The sequence below is a fragment of the Mus pahari genome, chromosome 6 (assembly GCF_900095145.1).
Source record: "Mus pahari chromosome 6, PAHARI_EIJ_v1.1, whole genome shotgun sequence".
Classification (NCBI taxonomy): Eukaryota; Metazoa; Chordata; class Mammalia; order Rodentia; family Muridae; genus Mus; species Mus pahari.
Genome location: NC_034595.1, coordinates 102,779,837 through 102,795,798, shown reverse-complemented (window position 1 = coordinate 102,795,798; position 15,962 = coordinate 102,779,837). Strand labels below are relative to the sequence as shown.

Genomic DNA, 15,962 nt, shown 5'->3' with positions numbered 1-15,962 from the left:
ACCTCTGGCCACTAGGAAGCTTTGTTTAGGTCTGGAGGGCGGGTTTTCCCGGGAGTGGGTGGGGAGGGGGCGTTGATTCCAGGCCAATCACTTTAGTCGGTGCGGTGGTGATCAGCCAATGGACAGGGTGGATAGGACGCTCCTCCCGGAGAGTAGTGAGACCCCTGGTGCGGCCCGATTGGCCGCGGGAGCCGTGACTGACAGACGCGCTAACCAGTGGGCGCTGTGCGTGGGCCGCGGGGCGGGGCCAGGGCGGGTGCGCGGCGGCGGCGGGGTGGCTGGGCCGGCGGCGGCGGCGGTACGAGGCGCGCGCTCGGGGTCCCGGTCGCGAGGAGGAGGAGGATGTGGCGCGCGGAGGGGAAATGGCTGCCGAAAACAAGCCGGAAGGTGAGAGCCGGAGCGCGAGGGCCCGGGGCTGTCAGGGTGGCGGCGACACGGCGAGCCCGGGGCCGCGCCGGACATCCCGGGCATCGGCGGCGCGGGGCGCGAGCGCGGGGGCGCGGCGGGCGCGGGGAGGGCGCCGGCGGGGTGGGGGGGGGCGGAGCGCGGCCGAGTCCTGAGGTGACTCGCGGGCCGGCCGAGCGGGGCGCCCCGCAACCAGCCCCGGGGGCAGCAGGCCGGGGCGGGGGGCGCGCGGGGCGGGGGCCGGGCCCAGCGAGGAGGAGGAGAAGCCGCGACGCCTCCCGCACCCGGCCCGGGGCATCCCCGCCGTGCCGGTCGGGGTGTCAGGGGGCCGCGGGGCGGAAAGTTTCCCGGGCCGCGGGGGCTCGCGGGCACCGGTGCCGGCGGCCGTAGCGGCGTCAGGGCCGGACGTTCCCCTCCACAGCCCCCCTCGGGCCGCGCGGCGCCTCCTAGCGCCGGCGTGGGGGTGTCCCCGCGCGGGTCCCCGCCAGGGGGCCCCCCTCGTGCCGAGCGCCCCTCGGCCGAGGCCCCGGACGACCCCTCCCCCAGCAGGGCCGGGGTCCTCGCGCGGCCTCCCCGCCCCTCACAGCATGCTCTTCCACTCTTGCCCTTGCACCCTCACTACCGGGAGGGTGGGGTCTCCACACAGCCTTGCCCTTTACCTTCCGTGACCCCGATCCTCTCCGAGCACTGAGGGTTCCGTGCCAGCCTGTCCCCTTTTTGAGGGGACTCTCGTGGGGCCGCGGAGCCTCTGCACGCTGGGTTAATCCTTTTTTTTTTTTTTTTTTGCCAGGACAAGGGGACTCGGGGCTACCCATGTTCTTCCTTCTTAGCTCACCCAGTGGCTTGTGGGGCCCTGTGCAGCTCTGAAGTCATTTCTAAAAAGGCAGGCTGACACTTCTTCCAGATCTGTACTCTTTCCGTCCACTTTCCTGGGTTAGGGTGAGCTCATTTCCTGAACACCCTCGAGTTGCCCTCTTTCTTGTTGGGAAAACCGGACGCTCCAATGCTCCTCTCCCTTGCTGTCTGCCTCTCTCCTTGGAGTTCCCTGTCTGGGCCAGGGTGGGCGCCCCAGTAAGATGTAGGGCAGGCAGGACTTCCGATGTGCCTACCGCGTGAGTGCAAAGGGACCTCAGGACTTCTTTCTTGCAGGAAAACAAGGATCTATTGCTTCCTGTTCACTCTTGGATCTTAGGGGGCACCCTTCTCCAGTTAACACTATCCCACTGGGAAAAGGGTCCTGTGCCCTTGAATTTGGTGTTCTGATTCCTGTCTTCTGAGCAGAAAGAACCAGACTTTATGTATCCCTCTCTCAAGAAGTCTTTGAATCTTTCTTGGAAATAAACTTCCCAATTCTTTTTTTTTTTTTCTGAGAGAACTCAGACCCTCCTTATGGCTCCTGTTTCCCAGCCAGCCATATTTAGTGAGCCTGTTACCTTGACTTTTTCTAATTTTCTCAAATTGTATTCATGTTGGCTGGGTAAGGAGAAGCCATATGCCTTTCTATCCAGAATAGGGAGCGTAGACACCCTTGTCGCCCACATGCCATTTGAGAAGAGGTAGCTTGTGTGCTCCTTGTTGTACCAGAACCTTCCTTTGGCCCTGGTATGTCTCTAGTAGGATCAAAACATGTCTTTGGATCTTGCACCTTTCAAGCGAAGGGGCAATTTCTCTACTTTTTGCTGTTCCGCTTCTCTTTGACATCACAGAAATTGAGATGCTCGACACAGTTGTTGACACACACATACCACTTTGTGCATATGTGCAATAACATTCTATACATACCCAGAAGAAGTTAGAAGGGTAAGGTGGCAGCTCTATGGTCAGAGTGGGTGGAGTGTTAATCTGCCAGAATGTGTGTATCTGTACATACATACCCCATATATGTTATTGGTGACTTCAGGATTAGAAGCAGCCAAGGTGTCGTTGATAAAAGCAATGTCTTACTACTTCTTCATTTGTCATTTGTATTGTACTGAATAAGCAGAAAGCCACATCTCCCATGTGTGGAGTGCTTTCTGATGAATGCCCAGACTTTTCCATTTGGAACCTAGGGACAGTATTCTCAGCTTGATTCTGTGGGGAGTGAAAGTTCTTATCTTGAATTTTTCCCCCCCTTGCAGTGTAGGAGAAAGCGATTTCCTGTGTTTTGGGGAAATGATAGGAAATGGAGAAGAAGCTGCTTCTCCCTGATAGAACTGGGAGCTACTGACGGCTTCAAGTACATCCCTGTTGTATTTCAGCCAATGAAGTGAGAGACGCTATGAAATTAGAAGAAGGTACCTTCGGAAAAGTGCTTGCTGCTGCTTCCCGGGAAGGTGGCAGGTTTTCCAGGTTCTTTCTCTGGGGCTCGTGCGTGCTGAGAGCCCCGCAGCCCTGCCTCTGCTCAGGTGCTCACCTCACTGTCTTGTGCTTTTGCTCGTGTGGAGCCTCACCTTCCAGCTGTGTGTTCTGTGTTCTTGTTTCTGTTCTCTTGAAGTTCTTTTCCTTGCCTTCCCAAGTAAGGAGGTGTCTCAGGTGGCTCTGGCTTTGCTTTTCAGCATGGTACCCACTGCCAGAAAGGAAAGCTTTTTGCTCTGATTTTCCTGTGCGTCTTCCATTTTTAGGCTGTTTTAAATCTTGTGTCTGTTGTCAGCTTAAAGGAGTTGTTTGTTTCTAGGGGTGTTAGTGAGCCTTGGAAAAATGAAGAGTTGATTACCTGCTGTGTATGTTCTTGTAGGCCCGGAGAGTCTTCTTGTTCCTGGTGATGGCTCTTCTGCGCCTTTCTCCAGGCCATTGACTTCCTTTGGGTGTTGTCCCTGTCCATCAGAGTACCCCACACATGGACTGTGCACGGAGGGGTATTGAAGGTCCGCTGCACCACCGCTTGTGCTAAAGTGAGGATCTGGAGTTGATCTGCTTGCACTGATTATGTGACTGGATTTGGGAAGGTTGGGAACCGGTGGAGGTTTTCTCTTGCAGTTAGTCAGGTTACCCCGCTTCTTTTAATTACTTTGCCCCACCCCCTATCTTTTTTTCCAAACATCATTTCCTCTTCCATCTCTGATTCCCCAGCATTTGGGAAAGACCAAATGACCTTTTCTCTAGTCTCCTTGAAGACCTGACTTACCTATTTCTGGGAAATGTTGTGGTTTCTCCATCTTACCCATCAGTGGATTCTGCATGTGAACATGTGCATGGCATCCTCTCCTCAAGGTCGAGTGCTTCAGCTTTTCCTTTTTAAAGAGTAGCATCACTCTTTCCTGCTCTTGGAGAAGAGTCTATGCCATCCTTAGCCATGTTTTCATCCTTTGTATTTTATGAAAAATTTTAATATTTTGTCTTTTTGAGGCAGGGTCATGTTTTGTAACTTAGGCTATCTTAGAGTTTGTTATGTAGAACAGCTTGACCTTAAACTCAAGGATCAGCCTCCCTACCTCAGCCTTCTGAATGTGTGCGTGCATGTGCATGTGTGTGTTTGCGAGTGTGTGTGTGCATGTGAGTGTGTGTGCTGTACCCATCTCAGCCACATTTTCTGGTTTCTTAAGTTCTCAAGTCCTGTTTTAATATCCCCCCTCAAATGGCCCATTCTAGAGTAAGAAAGGAGTAGTTTATCTCTGAGTTTACTGCGCTAGTCCATGTGTGGGTGGGATTTGGCTTCTTTCTGATCTTGAGATAGCCCCTCTGGGGCCAATTCCCTACACCTTGTTCATTACTCTGGGCCAGTCCTTACGTCCTCTTCATTGTAGTTTCAAGAACATTCTCTTTCACCTTGTGGTTCTCATGTTGTTAGCCTCCTGCAGTTGTCCCATTGAGTCTTTGGTGGTATGTTAGTGTCTGCTGTTCTGAGGAGAAGTCATTGTCATGTCTGGGATCCATCACTCAGCTGTTAACTCTGGAGCCCTTTTCGTGGGTGTCTGCTGTGAGCAGGGATTTGTGGGGATTCAGTGTCTGCCTGACTCCGTGTTGGGTCATGGTAGCTTTTTTATGAATACTTTATTTAGTCTGTCTGTACTTAACTTTCAGAAAGTCTTATAAACTTTTTTCTGAATTTTGAGTTTTTTTTTTTGATTGTAATCTTAACAAAAATGTACTTGACTAGCGTGCTATCCTGTGCAACCTCTTCCTTGCTCCCTGGAGGTGTAGGGTGGTGAACAGGGGAGGAGGGTGTACTGGGAGGGGCATTTAGCAGCTCTCCTCAACACCACACTGAGGGTGTGTGTATGCTTGTGTGCACGTACAAGAAATTAGAGTTCACTCTTAGTCTGACTGTCTAGATGTAACTTTGAGGTCATTTATATATATGATAGATTGGGATGTTAGTAAACTTGAGACCAGCAGCATTGATTACTGTGTAGCCTATGCATGGAACCCAGTGTCAGATATGTTTTTACATAAGTGTTTCAGAAAAACCTTCTTGTCTTTCCTGTGATTCATGTTCTCAGGGATTAGGCAAAACGATTCTTGTTTTGCTGTTCAGTTATCTAAATCTAATGTTTAAGTGTGGCCACCACTCCAAGGCCAGAGCCAGATACAGATACTAGTTTATTATGTGTCTTTTAATTCTTTATGCTGTTTAATAGTACTGACATTTGTATTTTTCTTTTCTATTTTGATAAAGCCTGATTGTTTTTGAGTACAGGCGAGGTATACATCACAGTGTTGACGTTAATCAAAGTTAATCTGAAATGTGCTCCTTGTCTTCATCTCTGAAGCCAGATTTTCTCTCCACAGTGACTGGTAAAAGCTCATTCTGTAGCCTTCACTCCTGTGGAAACCCTTAGTCTGTGGGTGACTGTATCCTTTGTCCCCTGATGGTTTGTTTGTGGTGACAGGTTGACCATGTATCTTTTGCATTTTTGTCCTATGGGAGTCATCATACTTTGTTTATTCTGAGTAACTCAGGTTCTACCTCCTTTTCCTTCTCTACCTGTTGGATGGTAGGTGGCATGGGACGTAAGTCCCAGCAAGGGGACAGTGGTATTTCTAATTGGAGTCCTAGTGAAATGTTGTCCTTCAGGTTTCCGAGCCTCCCCTTGTAGGATTTTGGGGATTTGTTTTTGCTGCATTTCTCTGGCTTCTTTCTTTCTCTCTGGTTTGATTGCAGTGCGATTCTTCAGGTACAGTTAACAACCCTCTGCCTCACCTTGTGCTGTGGAGCAGGTGATGTGTGTGGGGAGGGGGAGGTGTTCTGGTTCCGATTCTTTGTCCATCTTGCTTTAAGAAGGGGTGCCTAGTTGCCTTCTCCCCTTCCCTCCCTCCCTCCCTCCTTCCCTCCCTCCCTCCTTTCCTTCCCTCCCTCCTTTCCTTCCCTCCCTCCCTCCCTCCCTATGTTTTACTCAGGTTTAGGGACAAAATTGCTCAGATACAATTATATTTTCTTTTAAATGCCATCATGGGTGTAGTACTCAGTTGTCCTGTGATTGTTAGCATTGTCATTAGAAGATGGGGGTGGTCAGCCTCCCTGTAGTATTTGTCATATATGAGAAAGTATATATACAGTGAGCACAGTCTGTACTGCTCTCCATAGTAAATGTTGTCCATCAGTGTGTTTAGACACTATTTTCAGATTCTCTTTCTCTTGACTAGAGCATCATACCTTGTAGAATGCCATGGTCTCCTGGTAATGATTCTTGAACATTTTTTAAATCTCATTATTCTTGATTCAAAAAGAAATACTACACACTTCAGTGCCGAGAGGCCCAGCCAGTCACATTAATCCCACTTTACACACACACATACACCCACCCACACCCACACCCACACCCACACCCACACCCATTCTCTCTCTCTCTCTCTCTCTCATACACACACACACACACACACACACACACACTCACACTTGCTCGCTCACTCACTCACTCAGAGGAATGCTTTTAATTTTTCAGATGGTTGACATAGCATAAAAATGGAAGGACCGAGGTATCTTTAGTTTTCCTGGCTCTTAGGTGTTCATTCCATTGGTCTGCTCATTTTCTGACGTGGTTGCATATTTTTTAAAGTACGTAAGTCCTTTGCTATTTTAGAAAAGTGCAGTAACTTTTTTCCCCTTTAGATTTAGCTGGGCCTTTCAGGCCATGAGATGTCCCTTCCTGGAACTGTTAGCAGAGGGTAACTTTGAAGGAGGTGTTGGCCTGGAGGTGTTTGAAGGAGGTGTTGGTCTGCTTTCTGCATGGTAGCTTTGCATGCACAGTGCCGGGCCTTGAAAGAAATGCAGTACTTAGAGACAAAGTAAGTGACGTTATGCTGTGCTTCCTCTAACGCCTCCCCTAAATCCAGAAACAGTAAATGTAGTGAAATAATCCCCAACAAGGCAGCAGGCCACCCTGAAGGCTAGTTCTGATGACTTTGTGAGTTTAGTCACTAGCTTGGGCTGGGCCACAATTGGTACCTTTGGGTATGTATTCTAAGTGCATTTTACATCGTTTCTGGGAATCTCTCTTCCATTTTTCCTTATCAGTTACTACAAGGTAATACCTGCCAAGCAGCTTATTTTACTATTTATTCCTACCTAGTAGTTTGAAGGAATACAGGCAATGGTTACTTACTGTGTCCTCTCAGGAGTTGTGCATATGTTTGAGAATTGCGTGGTGACTTCCATGAAAGTGCAGGTCGGGGCTGGTGAGATGGCTCAGCAGGTAAGAGCACCCGACTGCTCTTCTGAAGGTCCTGAGTTCAAATCCCAGCAACCACATGGTAGCTCACAACCATCCGTAACAAGGTCTGACTCCCTCTTCTGGAGTGTCTGAAGACAGCTACAGTGTACTTACATATAATAAANAAANAAATCTTAAAAAAAAAAAAAAAAAGTGCAGGCCATCACGACTCTTTGGCCACATCACTGTACACTGTTGTTACACCTAGAATCTGTTTGGATGGAGAAACCAATATGTGATCCTGTTTAATCTGAGACTTGTGTATGTATGATGGCAGAGCTATGTGCAGATGCTTCCAGATGCACCCTTCCTTTCTATCACCATCTTTGTCCCTTCATGTTGGTCTTACTTTATTTTTGACAGCATCTCATGAAGCCTAGGTTGGCCTTGAATACACTATGTAATTGAGGATGACCTTGAACTTCTTATCTGCCGACCAGGTTCTGGGGTTACAGACGTGTGCCTCCATTTTTGGTTTGGAGGTGCTCATTCTACTGAGGCCCTCCCCTCCACTCCTTGTTTCTAGCTTTGAAACATATTTTAGTTTTCTTTCGTCAGGGTTGCTTGAGACTGTCAAGAATTATTTCTGAAGGCATGTGATTAAAGCCAGGAATTTCTGTCTTTGTAAATCTTAGTCCCTTTCTGAGTCCCCTCTTGGTTTTTGGAACTCATAAGAGATTCTTAGGAAGTCTGAGATTATAGGAAGCACAAAGCTGCTGGAGTGATATAATCAGCCATCAGTGATTGGGACAGCCTGACAGTGGGAGTGGATGAGACAGTGGAATGCCAACTTGCTATTCACTACAAAGTTGTTGATGGCCTTGGTGATCCTAAAATGTGTTTGCCTTCCCTTCATTTAGAAAGTCCTTGAGATAAAACAGTTTTTAGTGAAGAAACTGTAAAGTTTGGTGGAAGTTTAGCAGAATGGAACATTTCAAAACTAGATTCAAGATAAGAATTTTTATTATGAATCCACAAGGGGGTAGTGGTGTTCTATCAAAGGTGCTGGTGGAAGTTGAGGTGATCGCCAGCATTCCAGATCTGTAGATAAAACTGGCGTGTTTGCATTTTAACTTAATAAGATCTCCTTTTCAAAATGTTTATTGGCAGAATTGTTTATTGCTTAAATTTAAAAAAAAATCCATTTTGGTGACTATCTATTTTAAGCTGTGGAAATGGTTATTTGCACCATAGCACAGATAGTGAGACTGTCCTTGTAGTCCTGTGTTGGGAGAGGTCACAAAGGCTGGGAGACCCCTGATGGTTTCTAAGACTGTAATAATTTAACCTTAGGGATCAACAACTGTGGCTTAGGTGTCTTGAATAGAAGGATTTTAAAAAATTGTGTCTAAACTTTATTTCTTAGTGTTCTGCCAAAAGATGAAAAATGTGAACAGTCTTACTCCTAGATGCTTTAATACCTCTGAATGAATCAAAACTTTGTGTTAATAGCTTGCTTGCATTGTAACATAAAAGTATCCTTTCCCTAATTAAAAATCCAAGTTGTCCTGGAGGCCTGTGAGTCTTACCTGCTTGTTTAGAATTACTTATGATCAGGTGTAGTGTGGCAGAGCCGGCTATTCTTGTTGCTGTTGTGTGCTCTTTGTAAGTATAGGCCACATAGTGGAAGAAAGGTGTTAGTTTTGTTTTTTTTTAAAGATTTATTTTATGAGTACACTGTAGCTATCTTCAGGCACACCAGAAGAGGGTGTCAGATCTCATTACAGATGGTTGTGAGCCACAATATGGTTGCTGGGAATTGAACTCAGGAACTCTGGAAGAGCAATCAATGCTCTTAACTGCTGAACCCTCTCTCCAGCCCTGGGAGAAAGTTTTTTTTTTTTAATTTTTATTTTTTTATTATTTATTTATTTATCTATTTATTTATTTTTGGCTTTTCGAGACAGGGTTTTTCTGTGTAGCCCTGGCTGTCCTGAAGCTCACTCTGTAGACCAGGCTGCCCTCGAACTCAGAAATCCATCTGCCTCTGCCTCCCAAGTGCTGGGATTAAAGGCGTGCGCCACCATGCCCGGCTTTTTTTTTTTTTTTTTAAATAGTTTTTTATTTGTGTATTTTGTGTGACTGTGTGTGAGCTCTTGATTGTGAATGCTGGTAGCCCAACTCTGGTCCTCTAGAAGAACAGCAAGTTCTCTTCAACTGCTAACCCATCTCTTTAGTCCCAAGTGGAGAAAAGTTTTATGGTGGATCCCCCCCTGACATCCCCACATTCCTAAGTCTTTATAAAGTGCAAGTATTAACTCTAACCACCTGAGACGGTTGGGCCTTTCACAAGCAGTGCTGATTTGTGCCTCATGCATTGCCTGTTTCTCATTTCTGGGCTAGCAAAGGTTTTTCTGTCACTCTCTTCATTCTGAGCAAGGAGGGTCTGATTCACGTCCTTTCTTCACTAAGTGACTTTGAGTTAACATCCCTGAAGACAGGTACACACTTTCTTGTGTCCTTCAGCTCTGAGAGCTGAGCTATGACGTCAGTATTTTCATTCATGAATTTTGTGCTTCCATTTTTTTCTTTGTGTTTTTGAATTGGCATATTCACAAATCAGTTTACCATCAATCAGTCAGTTCATAAGTCAACCATGAAAGATAAAACAAGAGCTGAAGCACTACAGTTGTTAGATAATGCTGTAGTTGCTCCTGCTGGTTGGTCTGCAGCAATTCAGTTTGGGCAAGGTTGCTGGCCAGACAGCTTGAGATCTAAAGCAGCAGTTTTAATTAGATTCTGACTTTTGTGTTGAGCTGTGTTGTGAACATATTGATACAAAATTTGTGTCTTTGCTCTAAGGTTAAAGTGCTATGCTATGTTTCCTTTGTTACAAAGAATATTTATTTTATCATTTGCTGAATTGGAGGATTCTGCTTCATTTCAGAGAGGCAGGCCTGGGGATCAGATCGTGCTACTGTTGCAGTGCACTTGGACTACTTTGAGCATGTGGTTACTCTTGAAGTATTTCAAATAACTTGATTATTTTATGGTTTTAACATTTCTGGTTTTGATATACTGTTGTTGTGGAAGGCATAACATCCCCTGAGTTAGAGTCAGATTTCATTTATCTGGATTGTACACTCATGTAGCTGTGGGATGTAGCTTCTCCTCCAGGGAGGTTACTGTTTGAAATCTGACCCAGTGAAGACAGTCTTGAAGAACTCTCATTTGAGTTTTCCTCTGTATGGCCAACACAGAGGCTGGGCTTCTGGCTTCAGGCATTTTTCAAGCCTGTGTTTGATGAGTGGTTAGCTCTAAACAAGTTAAATTTCCTTGCTTTCTTGGGGGGGGGGTTCACTGATTTTCTGACTATTTAATTGGCAAGGACATTTAAAAATAGCATATGTTACTTTTAGGCTGTGCCATTTATAGCTCAGTTCATGGTTAGAGTGGATGATAAAACTATAGTCATTGCAGTTGATACCTCTTTCTTTAACTTTGTGTGTGTATGTGCGTGCGCACTCACTATGAGATGAACTAAGGACTTTGCCAATGTATCTTACTCTGAAATTTTTTTTAATACTAAGCTTCATTTTGTGTGTTGATGTGTAAATCCTATTTACAGCTCACAGCTTTTTAGAGATCCTGTAGAGGTACAGAACTTTGAAAGGTACAAAGTTTTATCATTAAATATTTCGTTTTGGAGGCCAGCATGATGGCTTAGTGAATAAGGGCACTTCCCGCCAAGCTGTCCACATGGTAGAAAGAGAACTGACCTCAGCAAGTTTTGCTCTGGCCTCCACATGTCTCCCTCACCATACAAATGAACATGATTACACACGGGACTCAGAAGTTAGCTTCTAGTGTGGTGCCTTCCAGCTCTTTGAGACATTCATCCTGGAGCTCATTGCCTACAGTGACAGGCCACAAAGCCCCAGGGATCCATCTGAGTCTACCTCCCAGTGGTGGAAATGTGCTGGTACGCCCAGTTTTTATATGGGTGCAAAAGCACTTTACTGATTAAGCTGTCTTCCCAGGCCCTGGGGGCAGCATTTTAAGCCATGTGACATCTCAGATACATTCCTTATATCCTTATGTTGGAACTTTATATGTTTTTTAAAATTATTTATTATTATTATTATTATTATTATTATTATTATTATTATTATTATTTGGCTTTTTCGAGGCAGGGTTTCTCTGTAGCCCTGGCTGTCCTGGAACTCACTTTGTAGACCAGGCTGACCTTGAACTCAGAAATTCGCCTGCCTCTGCCTCCCAAGTGCTGGGATTAAAGGCGTGCGCCACCACACCCGGCTACTTTATATGCTTTTGAGTGGTCTGATGGTAACAGATGAGTGACTTGTCTGGGAGCTAGTTTTTTTTTTTTTTGTACATGTACTAAGGGGAAGAAAGCATTTAGCTTCTGGATATGCATTTGAAGGCACACATTTCAGTTATTTTTTCTAAGAGCTAAATAGTTTTGATAATTATTTAAATATGATTTAGAATTATGGCATTGTGTATTTATTCACATGTGCATACGACTGTATGTGTGTACCTATAGTACATGTAAAAATACATTGTATAGATACAAATTTTTCCCTTGAAGGGCTGGGTGTAGGATGCAGGGCTTTGTGGAAGCTACCACTCAGCTATTTGTAATGTTGAAGACAGGAATTATTTTTGCTATATTTAAGTTTGTTCTTACATTTTAAAAAAATTGATTCATGTGTTTTGGTGTTTTTCTTGGATGCATGTTTGTCTATCACTTCTGTGTCAGAAGTATTGGATCCCTAGAACTGGAGTTACAGAATACCATGTGGGTGTTGGGGATCAAGCCTGGGTCCTCGGGAAAAGCAGCCAGTGCTCTTAACCATTGAGCTGTCTTCTCTAGCCCAGGGGATTTAGTTTTTAAAGATTATATTTTTAATTATGTGTATGTGTGTGTGTGTGTATGTGTGTGCACATGAGTGAATGAGAGTGAGTACCATGCCTTTGCAGGTCCGAGGAGGGTGTTGGAACTTCCTGGAGGCGATGGAGTGGTTGTGAGTGACTGACATGGGTGCTGGGAACTGATCTCTAGAGTCCTGGAAGAACAATGTGTGCTCTTAACTGTTGAGACATCTCTTCAGCCCCAGGTTTTGTTTTTGGGTATGATTTAACGTTATGTGGTAGGGGAGACACAGGAAGGTGAGAGGAGTCTGTTCTCTCCTTCATGTGGATTTCAGGGATCAACCTCAGGTCCATCAGGCTTGGCGGCAAGTGATTTACTGGCTAAGCCATCTTGCTGATCCCAAGAAGGGTCTGTTTACTTTGTTAAGACTTTGTAATTTTCAAAACTGTGTACCTTGGTAGGATGTCTGCAAAGTTGGGGGCTGCAGTGATTAGGTTTTACATATTGGTGATGTCTCTTGGTATCAGCATTCTTATCCTTTCCTTCCCTGAATCAAGCAGTGATAAGCTAATCTTCTGACTTCTAATAAGCCCCTGTGGTTCCTGGGTAGGGCTGCTTCTTCCCCTTAGTAGAGGGGTGACCTTGGACTAAGGAGCTCCACCAGCAGGGTGCTCCTGACTTTGATGCTACTTTTGGGGCCAGAGGTAGAAGCCTCTCTCTTTGGCCTCCTTACCTCTTGTCCTTATCAGACAGTTCCCATACATCCATTTGTTATTTTTGACTCTGACTCCTCTCCCCATCTTGCCTTTCCCAGACCTCAGCTCTGTGTCATGAGTTAGTTGGTAATGATTGTGAGGAGATTGTCCAGATGGATAAAGTGCTGTCCTAGAAATGACCTCTGAAAGTTCTCCCCATCTTCCTCAGGATGGTATGGGAGTGAAGGTGGATAGATGCCATTTACTTTGCAGCCCCTTGCTGATACTGGCTGCTCTGTGGGACTTCTTTTTCCTTTTGAAGTTCTTATACCAGGTCAAGAATAAATATGTAGGCTCACACCTTGACAGGGGAATTTGAAGTATAGCCTCTGAGGTACCTCCTTTATGCTTGCTGTACATAGAAATGCTCCCCTCTTCTAAAGAAAGTTAAAAAAAAAATGTTAAGGTTTTTACTGAAGATTTTCAATGCAGAAACAGTCTTCTTAGGTATCCTCTGTGGTGGATTTAAAGCCTTTATTTAGGTATGAATGAGGGTTTATACTTTTAGAAAGTAGACTTAAATAATATACAACTGCAGTTGAAAAAGTATTATTTGCTGACCCCAGACATGTATGTTCAAGATAGTATTTATATTCATTTAGCTGTGTTTTTTTGGAGTTGATTAATATAAGTGTTATTAAAATGTATTGATTGCCAGTAATTCAGTAAACACAGACTCTCCTATTAAACTTGTGGGTTGGGGAGTTGCTGTGGTCTGCTGCAATCAATAGTATAGCATCTTTGCTTAGGCACAATCCCTGGGCTGTTCCAGGTCGGGCATTGTGGGAGGTTTTGAACATAATTCATGCTTTGAGTTTCTTTTGTACTTAAAGATACAGGAGGACAAGTTCAAGTTCCTGGTGTTCCTGTAAATATTCTTTGCCTTGTCCCATCTCTGCTGTTAGGAAATATGCTGGCTGGGTCTTTTGCTTTGACACAGCTTCAGAGGTGGTTTCTTGCTCATTTAGTTTTATTGATGGAGGCTGTTGTGCTACAATGTCGAGGGGTAGCGAGTGGGCACTCAGAGCTTTTAAGGACTTGTGTTTCTTCCTAGGGGTCCTCCAGAAATTGATCATCAATTACTTGACCAAATTTAGAGCCCAGAATTTACTGCAGGCATTTTGGGTGGGAAGAGATTTGTGTTTTCTGTACCAGTCACATTATCCTACGTGTAAGCCATTGATGCTCATGCAGGTGCCCTCTGATGCAAGCGTGGTACTGAGACAGCCTCTCAGCCTGAGCAAACACTGTGATGACTCTCGTCTGTCCTCTTGGTCTGTTCCTCTGGCCTCTATGGTTATGCCGTATCATTACCTGGCCTGGTGCTACAGTTGTGGTGCCTGCTTGATGCTGTCTTCTGCATATTTTGCCAGGCCTGCCCTGCAGAGGTTCATTTGATGAAGGAGCAGAGATAGAACTGTTGGTTCAGTAAAATAATAAAAACTTAGGATCTTTCTGAATGGTTTTAAAAGTAATCAATGATAATTGATGCACAGTGTGCGTGTACTGCCACTACCTTGTGTGTTCAGAGATTACTACGACAGTTAATTGTGTATTGGGTATGTTGTAGCACTACTGGAAGAAGAGAAAGCCATGGTGAGGTCTCATTCTGGGCTAGTCAGTCAGGTCTGTAGAGTGATTTCTAGACTAGCTCTACATAGTGAAATCTTGTTTCAAAAAGAATTAGTGCATTTTGGGCAAGAGCCTGGCCACATAGGACAGGTTAAGTGGGGGCAGTTCTAGTACTGAGGCTTCTGGGACAGACCGTGAAGCAGCAAGAGTCTGGGCCTGTCCTTGGTATATCTACACTAGAAGTTTTTTCTAGGGACACTTTGGACTGAGCTGGGATCCCATTTTCCATGCCAAAGCTCTTCTCTCTCCTGTTGCCTATTAGTTTTCTAGCAAGGGGGCCTTCCTTCTTCATTTCTTAACTTAAGTTAAATGCAGCTGTTGTCTTCTGTGGCCACCAGTCATAGCTCAAGCATGTCTTGATTCTAGTGCTCATCATTATCTGACTTTACCTTTGATGGCTCAGGAGGTACAGAAAATTCAAGACAGAGTTGGACTGAACCCTGTTTTGTGTCCAAATACCAGGTTTTTGTCCTGGTGGAGGTGGGCTAAGATGAGTGATGACATAGAAGGGCTAAGCAGAGAAGAGATTGTGCCTCTGTAGCAGGGGTCATGGCATCTTAAACTGGCTCCATCAAGTAGTCTAAACGATACTGTGGCTTAGCGTGCCTCCAAGCCTGGCCACCCGAGTTTGATCCCTTGAACCTACATGGTAAAGGAGAGAACTGACTCCTGAAGTCATCTTCTAACCTCCAAAACAAAGGTGCACACACAAATAAACAAATGTCATAGAAAATGTTTATTGTAGCTACAGATTGGAGGCTGAAGGTATTGGTCAGCTATCCTTGGTGTATGAGAAATAAATCATTTCTGGGTATTGTGACTATCCAAAGCTTGCGCTTTGATTGTGTAAAGTGGGATACCCAGGATACAGTGGTTTGTGTGCTTTTTGCCCTGTGGGCATTCCCATGTATGTCAGGCATTTTTTGGGGGGTTGGTGTCACTGTCAGCTGAGGTCTCATAGTTTGGATCTTTGTGTAGACTTCACTTCCTTCCCCCTGGTTATGGACAGTCAGCTTAGTGGTTGGAGTTTTGCATCCTTAGGTAAACTTGGAAGACATGGGCTAGAGAGAAGACTCAGCAGTTAAGAGTGCTTTCTGGTTTTGCTCTTGCAGAAGGCTGGAGTTCAGTTCCCAGTACCCACATTTAGGTGGTTTACAACTGCCTGTAACTCCAGCTCTGGGCAATCTGTAGGTGACTGCATTCATTTGTATATAGCTACACACACACACACACACACACACACACACACACACTTAATTAAAAATAATAAATATAAATTCTAGAAACAGTGGAAGGTAATGCCCTGAGAATGGGTATAGGAGGAGGAACCCAGATGTGTTCGTGCCTGTGGCCACTTGTGTGCACCTCATTGGCCTTCACATTGGGTCACCTTCACATCTCCTTCCTGTCCCCTGATCTCCCCTTTTCTTCTTCTTCTTCATGATTTCTCATAGAATTACAGAAAGTACATTGAAGACTACGAAAAAACTGTTTGGAAGACTGTAAAGGGTGGAGAGCCTGCGAACTTTCCACACCTACAGGGGTTTAGCAATCCGTGTTTCATAGTGATGACCTTGAGTAGATAGTGTGCAGGGAGCATTGCTAGCATTGTGCTCTACCCAACCAAAGGAGGAGGTAAGGGAATTGATTCTCCGGCTCCCCTCTCCCCTCTCCCCTCTCCCCTCTCCCCTCTCCTCCCCT

At 45.3% G+C, this 15,962-nt stretch overlaps 1 protein-coding gene across 4 annotated transcripts in view; it reads left to right on the top strand.

The window, feature by feature from the left end:
* The first annotated feature begins 249 nt into the window (after positions 1-249).
* LOC115062403 (calmodulin-binding transcription activator 1-like) overlaps positions 250-15,962 on the top strand; it is a 279,779-nt gene continuing 264,066 nt past the window's right edge. For 3 of the 4 annotated variants that reach the window (XR_003844071.1, XR_003844072.1, XR_002380644.2), the window contains exon 1: positions 289-387. Coding sequence is in view for 1 of the 4 variants with exons in the window: in XM_021201166.2 (XP_021056825.1) it covers positions 343-387 (45 nt within the window). In the remaining 3 variants the exon portion in view is untranslated. Of the gene's footprint in view, positions 388-15,962 lie in introns of all 4 variants that reach the window. The other variant, XM_021201166.2, reaches the window with a different exon arrangement.